Source organism: Stenella coeruleoalba (assembly GCF_951394435.1).
Source record: "Stenella coeruleoalba genome assembly, chromosome: X".
Taxonomy (NCBI): Eukaryota; Metazoa; Chordata; class Mammalia; order Artiodactyla; family Delphinidae; genus Stenella; species Stenella coeruleoalba.
The window spans coordinates 112,891,256-112,908,348 of record NC_137152.1 but is presented as its reverse complement, the minus strand read 5'-3'; the positions used below and the strand labels follow the sequence as shown (position 1 = coordinate 112,908,348).

At 47.9% G+C, this 17,093-nt stretch overlaps 1 protein-coding gene across 1 annotated transcript in view; it reads left to right on the top strand.

Annotated features, from left to right (window-relative positions):
• Positions 1–251: 251 nt before the first annotated feature.
• Positions 252–17,093, top strand: part of FGF13 (fibroblast growth factor 13) — a 503,531-nt gene continuing 486,689 nt past the window's right edge. Inside the window, exons 1-2 of the mRNA XM_079910297.1 lie at positions 252–296; positions 1,034–1,246. Coding sequence (XP_079766423.1) covers positions 1,198–1,246 — 49 coding nt within the window. The 5' untranslated portion in view covers positions 252–296; positions 1,034–1,197. The remainder of the gene's footprint in view (positions 297–1,033; positions 1,247–17,093) is intronic.

Sequence of the window (17,093 nt, the reverse complement as noted above, 5' to 3'; positions counted from 1 at the left end):
GAGTCCGCTCCGGCGGCGTTCGCGGGCCCTGCCTGACCCCGGAGGGGCCGGGGGACGCCAGGCTGACACGCTCGCCCGCACTCCTCTGGGCTCGCCTGGGTTTTGCCACCCGGCGGCTGACGTCGGCGCGCCCCTGCCGAGCTCTCCTTTTACTACAGCCCGCCGGCGGCTTTGTGCCGGCCCCGCCCCCCGCCGGCCCCCGCCCCCCGCGTGCCCACACCTTGTCGTTTATATAGAATGCGCCGCCGTGCCGAATCGCGGCTCTCCGGGACCCGAGAGTTCTTTGGAAGGAGAGCGTAAGCGAGGGAGCGGGCGAGCTCCTAGGGGGTGTGGGTGTAGGGAGACGGAGAGAGCAGGTAAGGGCCGTCGCGTCCCGCTCCTCCGCCCGCCAGCAGCTCGGGACCCCCCTTTGGCAAAATGATAGGAACCTGAAAATTGGTTCAATAGAAAGAAAGAGGCGACCCTCCCCTCTCGATTCTCCGCGGGCGAGGAGCTGCGCGGCTCTGCGGTGTAACAGGCTCACACGTTGCTCATCACATGTTCAAACATTTCCCTTTCGGGGAGGCTCGTCATTTTTAAGTGAATATTTTCGTCTTTGTTTTCATTTTTTTTAACCTTCCTCGCCGTTTTATTTTGATGGAGTTGGCGGCCCGCAGCGGATGGGGAGAGGCGGGGGAAGCGGCCCGCCGGCGCGCGGGCAGCCCACCCAGGCAACTCCCCTCGCGGCCCGCGCCGGCCCGGCGAGCGGCCGGCGCCGAGCCCCGGGAGGCCGGCGGCCGAGCCAGGGAGTCCCAGCCGCACCTCTCGGCGGCCCCGGGGGTGGCGAGCGCGGCTCTCCGCGGGCGGGCGGGGGTGGGCAGGAGCGGCGGGCGCGGGGCGCGGAGGGAGCGCCGCGCCGCTTTGTCTCTGCACTTCTGGAGCCAGGCGAGCGGCTCCTCCCGCGGCCGGCCGCTCGGGCTCGCGGCGGCGGCGGCGGCGACGGCGGCAGCGGCTCCTCCTTCACCCCTCTCCTTTCCTCCCCACTCTCCCGTAGGCAGCGGCGGCGGCGGCAGCGCTGGGGGAAAGCGGCTTCTGCCCGGAGCCACACCGAGGGGAGCTCGCGGTCGTGACTTGCCACCCTAAGCACTCTCCCAAGTCCGGCCCGCTCGGCGAGGACTTCCGTCTCCTGGCCGAACCTTGTCAAGCAAGCTGGGATCTATGAGTGGAAAGGTGACCAAACCCAAAGAGGAGAAAGATGCTTCTAAGGGTAAGCCCGCCCGCCGAGTCCGCCAGCTTCCCTTCCCTTGGTTTCCCTCGCCCACTCGCGTGCGCGCCGCCCTCCGGCGGCTCCCGGCCTCCCTCCCGGAGCCTAAGCTGCCCGTGACCTCTGCGACCCCGGCGAGAAAGGCGGGGGCCGGGCCGCTGGGGGCCCTGGGTTTGCACCACTTTCCCTCCTTCCTCGTGGAATTGTCGCCCCGCGAGTGCCTCCAGCCTCTTCGCTCCCCCTCTGGACGCACCGGGGTGGCGCTGCGGGCAGACGAAGCTGCTGCAGCCGCGAGCGCCGGGAACAGCGCTGCCTCTCACCGGCCGGCCCCCTCTCCGTGCGAGTGCCTGTGTGTGCGTGTGCGCGAGTGTGCATATGTGTGCTGCGCGGGTGCAACATGGTGACATACTCAGGAATCTGCCCCACTCTTAGAACCCAAGCTCGAATCCACCTTCAACCCCCCCTCTCCCCGCCCCCAATGCAAACAAAGAGCCTGGCCGACACGCACAACCCCTCCCCCCACGCTCCTTTCCCTCTCACGCCCTCCGCTCCCCAACTCTCTACGTCCCCTCCCCAGAAGGCAGGAGCTTGCAACCTTCCACACGCCGCGTGCAAAAGTGAGCGATCCCGGTGCCCCGGCGCCGCCCGCGCTGCGCGTCCTCAGCGCAGCCTCGTCGAGCCCCGGGAGAACAAAGGCTCTTGTCCCCTTGGTACCATTGCCCAGCAGAAGCGGGTCCCCGCGGGAGGGGAGAGTCCCCTCCCTCCACTCTGGGGGGTTTAGCCACCTGGCCCGCGGCGCCCGGCCGCCGGTCCCCCGAAGAGCGCTTCTTGGCCTCGGGCCTCCCACCGGCGGGCTGGGGAGGCGCAGCGGAGCAGGGCTCAGGCCCGGGAGAACTCGGGAGAAGGAAGGGGCGTCCCCCCGACCCCCACCAGTCCTAGCCGTGGCCTTGCTGAGGACCCGGCTTAGCTCCGGAATGTAAGCTGGAGACAGCATCCTTGGAGACCCGGGTGCAGAGAGGCACAGAAGAGGGGGTGTGGTAGAGCCGTGGGGAAACGGCAGGTGCCTTAGGTGCAAGTGTCCGGAATGGCCACAGAGCGGACGCCGGAGTGGGCTGGACCGGCCCGGAGGGCCCCAGGCATGCTGAGCTGCAGCGACCCACGCCGGGTCCACGCTGCTGCAGAAGTGGGGCTGCAGTGGGGGGAGCCCCAGCCTTCGTTCACGGGGCCCCGATTCCTCCTTGAGCCCTGGGGCTCCCTTCCCTCCCACTCCTTTCCCTCTTCCTTTTTCTCATCTCCTCCTTCTCGCCTCTCCCCATCTCTCAAGAGCTTTCTTTCCCGGGAGATTCTAGGGCAGCGTCAGCCCTCCCCCGCGGAAAGTTGTCAAAGTCTTCAGCTCAGGGCCTTTATCCTTGTTTCTAAATGGAGCCGGTTCTCTTCCAACTAGGCGAAGCGCCGACGAGAGGCTCCAGAAGTTTGTGGGGCGTTTAGATCTGCTGTACTAAGGGTCAGTGTTGCCATCGGCTCAAGGCTAGAGGTCACTCCCTTCGGACCCACTGATACCCGCAGGCTGTTTGAGGCGCACAGATTAATTGAAACGGTCACCCGGAAAGTAGAACTCCTGCTACACATTTCCAGAGCTTTCCTAATTGTTGTGCGTTTTAAACAGGCATTCGTATGATAAGAGAAAGTGACTTCCGGGTCGTTAGAAGGTTTTGTTTTCCGTTGAGGGCCCAGACAGGTGAATACAATTGAAGATGGTGGCACCAAATTGACCTAGGCAAGTGATTCCCCTTCTGCATCTCGGAGTATTTCAAGTTTGTTTCTGGAACTTTGGTCCCTGATTTCTATCAGGTGGTTACCTAAGGCTTATTTCAGGCTACCTTTGGGAGGACCCTGAAACCAAATTCATTCACAGAAAATGAGATGCTGTTCTAGGAATATAATTTGTAATTGTCCAGAACGGAGTAACAAGTCTGGAAACATTAGGACAAGTTTCTGTCACTTGAGAATGAAAATTTTTACTAGGCGTATGTCATAACATTTTCTTACGTTGACTCACGACATTTGAAACCGAATACCTCTCTGTATGAATTGTGTAATTAGCATTTGGAATTATGGTTGTAATTAGAATAAATTAAAGTAATATTACAAGACAACTTTTAAGAAGGGAGTTTACGTTCCTGAGGAGATGGGAATCTTATGGCTGCTAAGAGCCCGAATCCCATTTCTGTCTTTCTGTTGGTTGTTGAATATAGAGTATTTTCAAAATAGTGAATGCCTAGTAGCCCTTGGTATTTTACCCTTTCAGGTAAATATGTTAAAAGTCTTGTGTGACTAAATTTTAAAGACGACTTTTTATGTTAGAGATGAAAGATACCAAGTCTATTTATATTTTTAGCTAATAAAGTTTATTGACCATATTCATGGAGAGGTTGGGTTATTTACAGATTTCCTATGTATAGAAGTCATGTTTGGATATTTTTAAGCTAAGTGACTCAGGAGCACACTCTGCAACAGATACAGGATTGAACGTTTATTGGGTACTTTGAATATACACACTTAATTTTGAATGATGGTGTGACAAATGATTGAATCAAGTCAAAATTTAGCAACAGTTTGAATGAATTTCATAATGTTTTCAGAGCCTACTGCTCGTTTAAATTCGGCCTCCCACCCCATCACCTGGGGTTGATGCTCACAGCCCATCATAACTGCATAGAAGATTATCACAGAGTACGGTGTTTCTAGACTTTCTAAAGCATAGGTAGCAGGTAATTAGTTATTTTGTGCTGCTTAATGAAATATGGCTTTCAGAGCATATAAATTGCTCTTTGTCTTTTTAAATGATGTTCTTCAACTCATTGAGGTTAAGACCAATGATGGACGATGATGTTTTCTCTAACCTTTTTCAGTAACATAGCCAGACAAGATGGACTGTCCTCTTTGGGAGGCGGGAGGGGAATCTTGATTGTGTTTGAAAGTATTAAAATGGCCTCTTGAGCAGCAAATCATCTTTTGTGTATTTAGGCTTTGCATAAACTTTTTTTTTTAGATTAAGTTCTTTAACATCTACTCTTTTAAAAAAATTTATTTATTTATTTTTGGCTGCATTGGGTCTTTGTTGCTACCTGTGGGCTTTCTCTAGTTGGTGGCGACGGGGGCTACTCTTCATTGCGGTGCGCGGGCTTCTTAACTGCGGTGGCTTCTCTTGTTGCGGAGCACGGGCTCTAGGTGCGTGGGCTTCAGTAGCTGTGGCACACGGGCTCAGCAGTTGTGGCTCGCGGGCTCTAGAGCGCAGGCTCAGTAGTTGTGGCGCATGGGCTTAGTTGCTCCACGGCATGTGGGATCTTCCCGGACCAGGGCTCGAACCCATGTCCCCTGCATTGGCAGGCGGATTCTTAACAACTGCGCCTCCAGGGAAGTCCCATGCATAAACTTTTAAATTGGCAGATGAATATATAGTTTAGGGCACTCAGCTCCTGAACAGGAGGACCTATTTCCATTTCAGGGAAGAATAACATTTGGTTGTTCAAGCAGATATTCACTTAGCTTTGATTCTCTTCTCTACCTTGTCACATAAGATCTTTTCAGCAGTTCTCTGTTGTAAAAGCACTCAGTTAAGGCTTTGTCTGGTTTACTGCAACCGTGTTCCTGTGGCATTCGGAGACTGTGTAGCCTGTTACAGATAAAATTAAATCGTTTGTAGATTGAGTGAAAGTCCTAGCCAATTCTTGGTTTCAAAACTGTCATTTGGTTTGGGAATTCTCTGGCGGTCCGGCGGTTAGGACTCTGCGCTTCCACTGCAGGGTGCACGGGTTTGATCCCTGGTCCTGGTACTAAGATCCCACATGCCGCGTGACATGGCCAAAAAAACCCCACAACTGTTATTTGGTTTGTAGTTGGAGTTTGGGTTTGGGTTTGGGTGTGTTTTTTCAGCAACCCCTTCCCTTGTGCTTAGCCTGAGAGCCATCGCATCTGGGCAGGTTTAAAGGCCATGTGGGCTGTGGGTTCTCTCTGAGACGGCCAGCACTAACGTCAGGCTGGGTTTCTGCTGGCTGCTGGGCAGTGGAGGACAGTTCCACGCATAGTCCGAGACGCCAGCCGCTTGCACAGCTGTTGCTGTAACAGATTACGTTGCACACGTGCATTTATGGGTGCAGCTCATTTTCAGTTCCCTTCCTGGCCTCTTGCAGTTCCCTTCCTGGCCTTTTCCAGTAGCCTCTCTAATCATACCTAAGAAGGACAGGGCATTGTGGTCAGGCAGCCAGCGTATCAAGTCTTGAACCTGGAAGGCCATTCCAAAAGCTCATCTTGGTCTTGGTAGATTATTGCAGTCGCCTCCGTCAAGTGTCTTTCTCAGACTGGGGCCAGGTGAAGCAGGTGTTTAGAGGTATTTCACCCACAGGAAGTCATGATGTTGGCGACCTCTTATTAAAAACTAGCAGTCAGGGACTTCCCTGGTGGTGCAGTGGTTAAGAATCTGCCTGCCAGTGAAGGGGACACGGGTTTGATCCCTGGTCCGGGAAGATCCCACATGCCGCGGAACAACTAAGCCCGTGCGCCACAACTACTGAGCCTGCGCTCTGGAGCCCGCGAGCCACAACTACCGAGACCCCGTGTGCTGCAACTACTGAAGCCCGCGCGCCTAGAGCCCGTGCTCCGCAACCAGAGAAGCCACCGCAGTGAGAAGCCTGCGCACCGCAACGAAGAGTAGCCCCCGCTCGCCGCAACTAGAGAAAGCCCGCGCGCAGCCACGAAGACCCAATGCAGCCAAAATAAATAAATAAATTGGGGGAAAAAACGAGAGAGAGAAAAAAACTTAGCAATCATAATCTCCCTATTACTCATATAGGGGCTTGTTTTTTCACCTGGTGCGTGTCACCATGGACCAGTACGGTATTATGGAGTGCCATAAGCCCCAGATTTGCTTCCGTGGCCGAGATGGTGATCACAGCCTCAGTGAGGGGGTGTGGCCAGGGAGATCTCTAATGAGAAGCGTTGGTCTTTTCTTGGGGATAGGTGCAGAAGATGAGTGCACAGTGTCCCAAAATCCTCGTCATCATTATTTCCAGTGGTGTGCAGCTTCTTTACTGACAGGCCGGAGCAGGAGTGGGATGCGGGTTAGGGGCACTGTATCTTCTTAGCTCTGCTTCCTCTAAGTCTCTTGCCAGTACAGTTCAAATTGTTAAAAGGCGTTAGGATGCATCCTCGGGCTGGAGGTGTGAGGGAGGTTGGAGTCCGAAAGGATGTTGCAGGATGAGCGAGGAGCAGAAAGTGAGCTGTGGGGTTGAGGTCCATGCCTCGTGCGCAGGGACATGTATGGTGGCTCTGAGCACAGAGCTGGAACTGGGAGAGAACTGGAGCCAGGGTCTGGGTGGTAAGCTGGAGGGCTGATTTGTGAGGCAGTCACTAGGGAGAGGAAACTTAACATTCCAGGTCTCTTTGCAGCTGTGCTGTTTTATGTTCAAATCAACTCCTCATTCTGGGAATTACAATCAACACAGAACAACCGGAATGTGTTGCAGTTCTTCAAATATATCCAATAAAAGGCCTTTCTAGTGTCTGCTTCATTATGGCTTGTATTTTTGGAGTTGAGAAATTTGAAAGGAATACAAGATAATTGCCAAGATTAAACAATTCAAAGAGGGAAAAAAAACCTCCCATGAATTAAAGTGTGGCAGGTGGAGGGGATCCTCCATGTCTATTACCGTGCTAAGCTTAACGTGGTCTTTGGAATGCGAAGATTGGGCACATAGATATAGCTTTAGCAATTAGCAGAGAAGACAAATGTCTGCAGAAATCATTGTGTGCAGCCACCCATTTACGTTTCCCTATCCAGAGGATCCAGAAGACATGTTAGCAGCAGGATTTCTCGTCCTGTGTAGCGTGGTTCATCCTCATCAGTCCTCACCAACTCTAGATGTAGCTTATCTATTTGTGATATACCAGTTCTACGAACTCACTTGAATGAGATTTCTGACATTTTAAGACGTGACATTTTATCACTTTGGTGAAAGCCATATCTTGATGAAACATTTCTTAGGGGTGTGAATTTCTGGGTAAATGGCACTAATTTCCTAAAGAAAGTGAAATAGTAATCATTATGCCCCCCACTCCAGCCTGCAGGTCTAATTTCTCCTTGAATTGGATGGCCACTTGTTTTTCTCTAAAGCCTTGTTTTCCAGGGTATTAATCCTGAAAATGGGAGTTTTATATTAGAAAAGAGATAAGTTCTTGATTCTTGGGGCACAACGGAAATGTGAAGGACTGTTTTATTAGGGATCTGGGTTTGTAATAAACATTAAGCCTAAATTACAATTACTGTACGTTGAGATTACTGTTAAGCAGTTCTCATGCCCTACTCATGCCTCTGCCCTTGTAAATTACATTTAGCATTGATTTTCAAATGGAAATGGTATTAGTGTCACTGGCTAAGACCCTCCCCACAGGCAGTGGGCAGAGGGTAGTAGGTGTCCTTGCTGAGTCTTTTAAACTGGCAGCACCCTTGGCTTATGTCGGTGTAAGGTTTAGGTTGACGTTCCAGGGGGTGCATTGGGGCTGGGCTGAGCTGAGGCGTTTGCTTGGCCTGCCTGCTCTCAGCCTTGTGCAGAGACTTCAGATTTGGTTTGGACAATCACTGTTGCCCAAAGGAATTCTCAGGTATACATGTCTGTCCTTTATGGAGCCTGTCAGTAGGGCCTGGGAAGAAAGAAAAAAATCTTCTGGTGAAAGGCAGGCCTGGTCAGAGGCCAAATTATATATAAAAGTTATTAAAAAAAATGGTACGAACCCAATTTCCTTTTGTGTAATTGAAGATTATATACAACATGAACAAATCCTAGGTGTACATCTCCACGAATTTTGACAAATGTTTACACCCACATGATAGAATATTTTCATCACCCCAGAAGGTTTTCTTGTGTCCCTTTCTAATCATTCCCCCTTCAAAGGCAACTACTATTTTGATTTCTGTCATCATATTTTAGTTCTCCCTTTATTGAACTGAATGGAAATGGAATCTCGCAGGATGCACTCTTGGTCCCTGAGACCTAGCCACCTCTGGTCAGCATGCTTCCTTTCCCAGTTGACAGCCCTTCTTCTTGTCTTGGCATCTGGTTTCTTGGAAGACCCCCACGCTAGGGCACTCAACAGGGTCTTGTACTTGGCAGCCCATAAGGAGCATTTGTTGAATGATCTAGGCAAGGTAGGGAATTCCTTTAAGCCAGGGTACGTCTTTTTCATCCTTAATAATGATCATAGTTATTATTATCATTATTATAGTAGCTTCTAAATTACGGAGCACTCACTATTTACTAGGCATGCATGATTTTTATATATATCTCATTTAATCCTCATGACAGCCAAATGAAATAGTGAATAGTATTTATGGACTTCAGAGATGAGAAAATTGAAGTTCAGGGAGATTATGTAGTTTGTACGAGGTCACACAGCTAGTGGGTCCCAAATTACTGGCACAGCACCTGGCATTGAACTAAGGATTGCCAGAGGCAGCGCTTTAACTCCGGGGAATTAATGTCAGTGATTGAGTTTCTGACATCTAGATAGGATGGGGAAGTAATTTTGGTTGGAGTCTTAAAAATAATGTAACCCGAGCGGGACCCTACGGGTCCTGCTGGGGACAGACCCCTCCCCCATATCCTCTGCTGTAGTTCCTCTCTGAAGTACCCAGACAATAGTATCTCATGCATATTTCCTGAGTTTTTCAGATGCTAAAACCCACCAGCAATGGAAGAAGTTAACTACTTGATGATCAGGAGCCCCCAGCCCTTCTGGCGCCTAAGGACTGATTAAAGTTAATTGCCCTGTTACTTCACCATCAAGAGAATTGTGTACGAGCTGATCACACACCCTGTGATCAGCCCCCTCACCTGGCCTTTAAAAATGCTTTGCTGAAGCCCTTTGTGGAGTTTGGGGTTCTGCGCTCCAAACTCTGACGTAGGCACACGAACTTGCATTTGGTAACAGCAGTAGTTTTTTTGAGCACTGACCATATGCCAGGGATTGACATGAAATATCTCAAGCTATCCAAGATAGATATACATACTACTATTATTCCCATTTGACAGATGAGAAAACAGTCCCGGGTTGAGACCCGTAGCTGTGGCACACGGGCTTAGTTGCTCCACGGCATGTGGGATCTTCCCGGACCAGGGCTCGAACCCGTGTCCCCTGCATTGGCAGGCGGATTCTTAACCACTGCACCACCAGGGAAGCCCACTTGATTCTTTTCTAATCCAGGTTTGCACAAGGACCAAATTACTTGCCGTTTGCCAACGTGGACATGACTAGGAAGAGTTTGCCTATACAGGCATGATTGCTCCATGGCTGTGATCTTTGTGCAGCCAAAGAGATGTCCGAACAGATTTCTTGAGTGACTTATCTATCTCGGGCACTGTGCTGCGCCCCCCCAGAGATGAGAGAAACCCAGTCCTACCTTAAGCCTTAGGGGTGCCCTTTCCTTCCTCTTTGGCCTTGGACATTCTCACTTGTACTTTCCAAAGTGCATCTCTCCTCATTTGGCCATGATTCTGACTTTCAAGATGTAAGCATCTGTCAGTTTGAAAATAATGGTATTTCTTCCCCAGAACTGAGTCTGGGAGCTTGTTTCACCTGTGTTCTATCGATTACACTTCCTCTTAATTCACAACTGGGTAAAACTCCCAATTGTTTATTTATTTATTTTTTCCATTACATGGCATATGCTTTCAGTCTGCCTCTCAGCAGAATCATCTGTCTCGTTTCCCTTCTCTTTCTCTCAACCCCACCCTCTCCTCCTTCCCTCCCTCCCTCCTTTTCTCTCCTGTTCTGCCCCCTTTCTTTTCTTGTCTACAGATGTCAGTGGTTTTCATTAAGTGAATGGGGTTCCTTAGGGTATGCTGGGCTCAGTGGAGGATTCTCATGTCTGGATTTTCTCCCTTGATAGCTATAACTTCAGTAAAAGAAACCCCCCCCCTTAACATGTAGCTCCATGGAAGAAGCATTCCACTACTTATTATATAACTCATTTTAAATGGAAAAATAAAGTGCGAGCTTTATTTCTTATACTGTTTATGCTGCCTTCAGTTCGATAATATTTCCAAAAATATATCTTGTGAACAGAGACATACGCCTTGAACGAGCATTATTATAGTTCTCAAAGTTAAGACTCATGCAGTGTTTCTCTGGTGCTGCAGAACCTAGGTTTAACAGCCGTAATGAACAGTGACGGGTCTATCGCGTGGTTATAGGTAAGTTTAATAACAAATGTGAAACCCAGTTCGCAAAAAAAATCCCTCCGAATTATGTAGGTAGCATGTCTCCTGCTCTTGCACTGGGGGTCAGTAAACAGATCGAGTTCTTCAAATATTTATCTTGCTCTTAAAAGTAGAAGTAAACAAGCTAAAGAAGGCAGGCTGAGCGCAGTTCTTGAATATATGCCTACAGCTATTTTAAGAATCTTCTTTCAACCACGACTTTGAAAGTATTGTGAATTGACCTGCTTCTCTTGCCTTTGATTCTCCGTGTGTGTGCTCGCCTCTTCCCTTGGGGGGCTTATTGAAAAGACTTCCAAGAGCTCTTGGATTTGCGTGGTTTTCGGAGCCCTGGGAACAATGTGAGCGGTTCTCCTGGAACCGGGGCCGGCGCTCCTCGTGGCTCTCAGCTCCCGGGAGCGTTTGTTTTCCGACTAACTGGGACCCGACAAGCTCGGACCCGGGCGGGAACGCCGAACGGCCCGGTTAACCGGCGTCCCTCAGTCGCCGCGGATCCGGCCGGCGGGTTGTTTACAAACCTGTGTGCCCATGAGCCTCGTGATGCGGCGGCTGCCGAAAAAAGAAACACAGAAAAGTTGTGTCACGGAAGGTGAAACTTGGCGAAGAAGTGCTCGGCGCCGGGCATGACAAAGCTGCTCGCGGCGGCGGCGGCGTGCAGCCGAGGGCTTTGCCCACCGGCCCCGGGTGCCGGCGGCCCGGCTCGCTCGCGTGGGGACGCCGCCGAGGGGGCGGGGCGCCGGGGGCAGCCCACGGCCTGGAGGTCTAGACCGCGGGCGCTTTGCAGCCAGTGGGAGGCAGCGTTAAGATGGTGGCGGCGGGCGGGGCCGGAGGAAGAGTGTCCTGACCCCCACCCGCCTCTAGCGATCAGGGCGTCCTTGCCCTGCCTTCGCCTGACCCTCTCGCTGGGCCCCTCAAAGGCGGATACCCTTCAAAGCCTGGAAGTCAGGTCTTGGCCAAACAGAAGTGCTTTGCTTTCTCTGTCTTCTGGTCAATGTTAATTCGGTTTCAGCTGTGTAAAAAACCTAGGATGCATCTTGACCAGAACGCCCCTGACCGTTTTGTGTTGGTCTGCTTTTAATATTGCTTATGTTTCGTGGTGTCGATTTTTTTCAGATTACAAAATAATGCATGCAATTTGGAAAATCATAAAAGCATGAAGAAGAAAATATCCCCCAAGGGTCGTACTCCCAGGTTCTTTTTGAGATTGTCCTTCCAGTCTTTTTTCTCTGAATTTTATAATACACACGTACACATCTTTAAGTACATATGTGGGATTACACAGTAGATACTATCACCTGCTTTTTTTCCCTCAACACCCTGTTAGAATGTTTTTCTATGTCATTAAATAATCTTCCACACTATCATTTTTAGTGCGTGCACTGGGTGTGGATTTGGGGGTGACAAAGGAGAGATGGTCATTTGGAGCCTGTGGTTGTGAAAAGTTTTTCTCTGCTGCCTTGATCTTTCTCACTGGGCACCACAAACATTATTCGTATTTTATAAACGTATATGTACGAATCTGTGCATATATAAAGATACATATATGCATGTATAAATGTATACATATAAAATTAAATGCATGTAGACAAATATGCATATGTCTAAATAAATACACACACAAATATGCTTAGAATAAACCCTGAAAGAATATATATCAAAAGGAGTCTCTGGGTGGTTGGCTTATAGAAGATGTATAGAGGATGTATACGTATATGTATGTTTATTCGTATCTTCTATTTTCTCTACAGTGGATGTATATAATGATCATAATGATATAATGAAAATTAACATAAACAATATATTGCTTATGGATTGTCTTCAAACTGACTCTTCTGCTCCAGCTCTTACCATTTCTTGATCTGGAATGCTCTACTACCTATTATTTCTACGTTTTGTGATCCTTCATGTCCAAGCTTAACCCACATCCTCCAGGAAGCCTCTCTCCCACCCTCCCTACAGGATCTGTTTACCCCTTGCACTGGGCTTCTCGGTTACCCATCTGGCAAGGTCCGTGGACTACTTTGGATAAATCTGATGATGCAGTTTTCATCTGCTCATGTTTTATCTCCCCAACTAGATTTTAAACCTCCTCAAGGGCCCTTTTCACAAAAGAGGTACAGTACTCAGTAAATGTGTTACTTAACCATCACGCTCAGCATCCTTCCTAGGTTTCTTTAAATGCTCTTGTACCTTTTGAAACTCCAGGCCATATCAGAAGCCCTTAGAATGACAGCAGCAATCCATCTGGATTTAATATTGCTAATTTGATTTGGGGTATAATTTTCACTGTACAGTGGACCATCTTCCAGGTGAAAGTGGCTGCATGGTTAACAGCATGGATTTTAGAAACTTGGGTTCACATATAAGTTCCTCTGCTTAGTCGCTGTATGATCTTGGGCAAATAATCTTCCTAAACCTCTTCGCAATGGAGATAGTTATATTTCTCTTACATGCCTATTTTAAAGATAGAATGAAATAATGTGTGAAAAACAAACATAGAATTTGGTCAATGGTCATATTGATAATATTGTTAAAATAGTAGTGATTTTCGTATTGATTATTCAAGTTAGAGGGTTCTTGTTAAAGGGCTGTTGGCCATAGAAATAAATCTACAGATTGACACATCTGACAGTCATACTCCAATTTAATGGATTTTAGTTATACAGTCACTGGGGATGGGTTCCAGGACCCCCCACCCCCAGATACCAAAATAAAATCCGTGGATGATCAAGTCCCTTATATAAAATGGTGTAGTATCTGCATATAACCTATGCACGTCCTCCTGTAGACTTTAGATCATCTCTAGATTACTTCTAATACCAAATGTAAATAGTTGTAAATACAATGTAAATGCTATGTAAATAGTTGATGGCCTGGGGCAAATTCAAGTTTGGTTTTTGAAACTTTCTGGAATTAAAAAAGAACGTTTTTTAGATCCATAGTTGGTTGAATCCACAGACGTGGAATTTGTGGATACAGAGTGCCAACTCTACTAATTCGTGTATTAAGTAATTCATCCATTACTTTATCAATAAATATTTGTTGAACCTCCTATGTGACAGCAGTGAGCAGAACACATAATCATCCCGGCTTTCACGGAGCCGATAGTTCAGAGGTTTACTTAGAGGAACCGGACTTTCAGTGCACAAAGCACTCTGTCCCATGTTGGTGATATGTCAAGCAGTGAGTGACCTGGTGCCCATAATAGCCATCCGGGCCCCCGGGCCCTGGCCAGCCCAAACTACCAGGGACGGAACCTGGGTGAAGTTGGACGTGGGTTATTCATCTTTGGTCCAGGGACCACTAGCGCTGAGGTTCCTAAACCTGCTTGGGCATCAGCACCACCTTCCACCACATACGTCTCCACCATGAGAATTCGACTCAGTAGATCTGAGTATGGGGCTTATGAACCCATATGGTTTATAAATCTCCTTAAGTGATTCGAACGCACAGCCAATTATGGGGCTTACTGCTCCTGAGCAGTGTTTCTCTAGCTTGCAGGAAGTTAACAGTCACCTGTAGGGTTTGTTAAAAAACAAAAACAAAAAAACTACCCCTCCCCCTGACCTGCTGACAAAGAACTTTAGGAAGAGAGTTTGGTACTGTGAATTGTAAATCAGCATCTGGGTGATTCTTATCATTGAGCAAGTTGGGGAAACACTGTCCCAGAGACATCAAAGGACCCCTGGCTATTATGTGTAAATGTGCATTTTTCCGGTGGTGGCATCCATAGCTTTCAGCAGATTCTCAGAGGGTTCAGCATCTCCAGAAATAGCCCTGAGCTCTGTGCCCAGCATTGTCGCCCATGAACTGTGTGCACTGGGTCCTCAGTTTTCTCAGCCCTACTCATCCTCCCCAGGCAGATGTTCTGTTTGGAAGCCTCCTTTCTCCATTCTTGCTCCTTTCTCTCTTGTCAGGCTGGCCTCCGTTCTTTCTGTTGCTTCCAGGAAGAGAATTTCAAAGCCTTGGGCCCTTCCAGAGAGGGCGGGGCTGGGAGGGAGCTCTGGGGATGCCATCCAGAGCTGGCCATCCCAGCATAGCTGTGAGAATGGTGGAGGTCAGTGAGCAGTTATTTTGACCCTTCTGGGGGCTGGACCTCAATGGATCTTCATGTGGGGGGATAAGGGTCTGGAAAGTGCGACTTCTAAGATAATCCTTTGCCAGTCCAGAGCGGGTGGGCAAGGGCATTCCCCCTTCTTGGTACCACTTTCCTGCCTGTACGTGGCAGGAGGTGGGGCGGGGTGGGATTGCAAGGGTTGGGCCAGGCTCAGACACTTCCCTACTTGGTCTCCCCCAGGCAGCCAGCAGTGTCGCTGTCACTGGTTCATGAGCAGTCAGGTGCATTGACCTATTACTGCTAGTTACTTTGAGTTATAAATGGTTTTTATTTCCCCTGTGGAATTGGGGATTCAGGCTGTATAGAACGACCCGATTTGTATCACAAGAGCCTTTGGGACTTTGACAGATTTCACCACTTAAAAAACACAGCTTTTTGTCTCTACCCCACTGGACATAAAAGCAATCTTTGAATTTATGGAACAAAGAGCATATCTTTAAACGGCAGTGCACACAGAAAGGGAGGAAAGGGAAGTAAGACAGTTCGTCCTGTTTTCTGAGGCCATTGTCTCCAGGCAAGTGACAAAACTGAATACGCTGAAAAATCTTGTATTGATTTTTTAGTGCACAGGCATCTCCCTAGGATCTGAAAACCTGGTAGAAGATAATAAACTTGTTCTCCTGCCTTTGAGCCAGGAGTTGAGTTGCTTGGTTTACTGAGGGTGAGATTTTGACTAGGGTGCCTCTCGCTTGACCATATTGATAGAGAAGAGGCTCGCTTTCTGAAAGCCTGATATATACAGATTGGATTTAAATGGTGGATGGGGAGGTCATTGCGATATTGAAGGACTTACTGTTTTATGAAAAGGCTTTCTTTTCATAGCATCATCTCTGATGTATCTGAATGTTTCTTTACGGATCAAGGATTACTTCATTAAAAATAAAGAAATAAAGGCCAAGGCTAGAGGTCTCTTGTTGAAGCATTTGGGCTTCCTGCAGTTCTCATTATAAGCTATTGCTCGCAGTGGCTGTTTTCACTTCCCAGGTTCTTTTTAAAAATCTTCATTTTTACTTTTCATTGTGGGAAAATATACAGTGATTTTTTTTAAAGTGTACAGTTCTGTGGCGTTATGCGCACTCACGTTGTTCTGCGACCGTCACCGCCATACTTCCAAGATTCGTTTTTTTAGAATTGTATATATTTTTTTATAAGGCAGATTCTTATTAGTTATCCATTTTATACATATTAGTGTATACATGTCAATCCCAATCTCCCAATTCATCACACAACCCCCCTGCCCCCGCCACTTTACCGCCTTGGGCCCCATACGTTCGTTCTCTGCATCTGTGTCTCAATTTCTGCCCTGCAAACTGGTTCATCTGTACCATTTTTCTAGGTTCCGCATATATGCGTTAATATACCATATTTGTTTTTCTCTTTCAGGCTTACTTCACTTTGTATAACAGTCTCTAGATCCGTCCACGTCTCTACAAATGACCCAATTTCGTTCCTTGTTATGGCTGAGTAATATTCCATTGTATATATGTACCACTTCTTCTTTATCCATTGGTCTGCCGATGGGCATTTAGGTTGCTTCCATGATCCGGCTATTGTAAACAGTGCTGCAATGAGCATTGGGATGCATGTGTCCTTTTGAATTATGGTTTTCTCTGGGTATATGCCCAGTAGTGGCATTGCTGGGTCATATGTTAATTCTCTTTTTATTTTTTTAAGGAACCTCCATACTGTTCTCCATAGTGCCTGTATCAATGTACATTGCCACCAACAGTGCAAGAGGGTTCCCTTTTCTCCATACCCTCTCCAGCATTTGTTGTTTGTAGATTTTCTGACGATGCCCATTCTAACTGGTGTGAGGTGATATCTCCCTGTAGTTCTGATTTGCATTTCTCTAATAATTCGTGATGTTGAGCAGCTTTCCATGTGCTTCTTGGCCATCTGTATGTCTTTTTTGGAGAAATGTCTATTTAGGTCTTCTGCCCATTTTTGGATTGGGTTGTTTGTTTTTTTAATATTGAGCTGCATGAGCTATTTATATATTTTGGAGATTAATCCTTTGTCCGTTGATTCATTTACAAATATTTTCTCCCATTCTGAGGGCTGTCCTTTCGTCTTGTTTATGGTTTGCGTTGCTGTGCAAAAGCTTTGAAGTTTCATTAGGTCCCATTTGTTTATTTTTGTTTTTATCTCCATGACTCTAGGAGATGGATCAAAAAAGATCTTGCTGTGATTTATGTCAAAGAGTGTTCTGCCTATGTTGTCCTCTAAGAGTTTTATAGTGTCCGGTCTTACATTTAGCTCTCTAATCCATTTTGAGTTTATTTTTGTGTATGGTGTCAGGGAGTGTTCTAATTTCATTCTTTTACATGTAGCTGTCCAGTTTTCTCAGCACCACTTATTGAAGAGACGGGCTTTTCTCCATAGTATATCCTTGCCTCCTTTGTCATAGATTAGGTGTGTGGGTTTATCTCTGGGCTTTCTATCCTGTTCCAGTGATCTATAT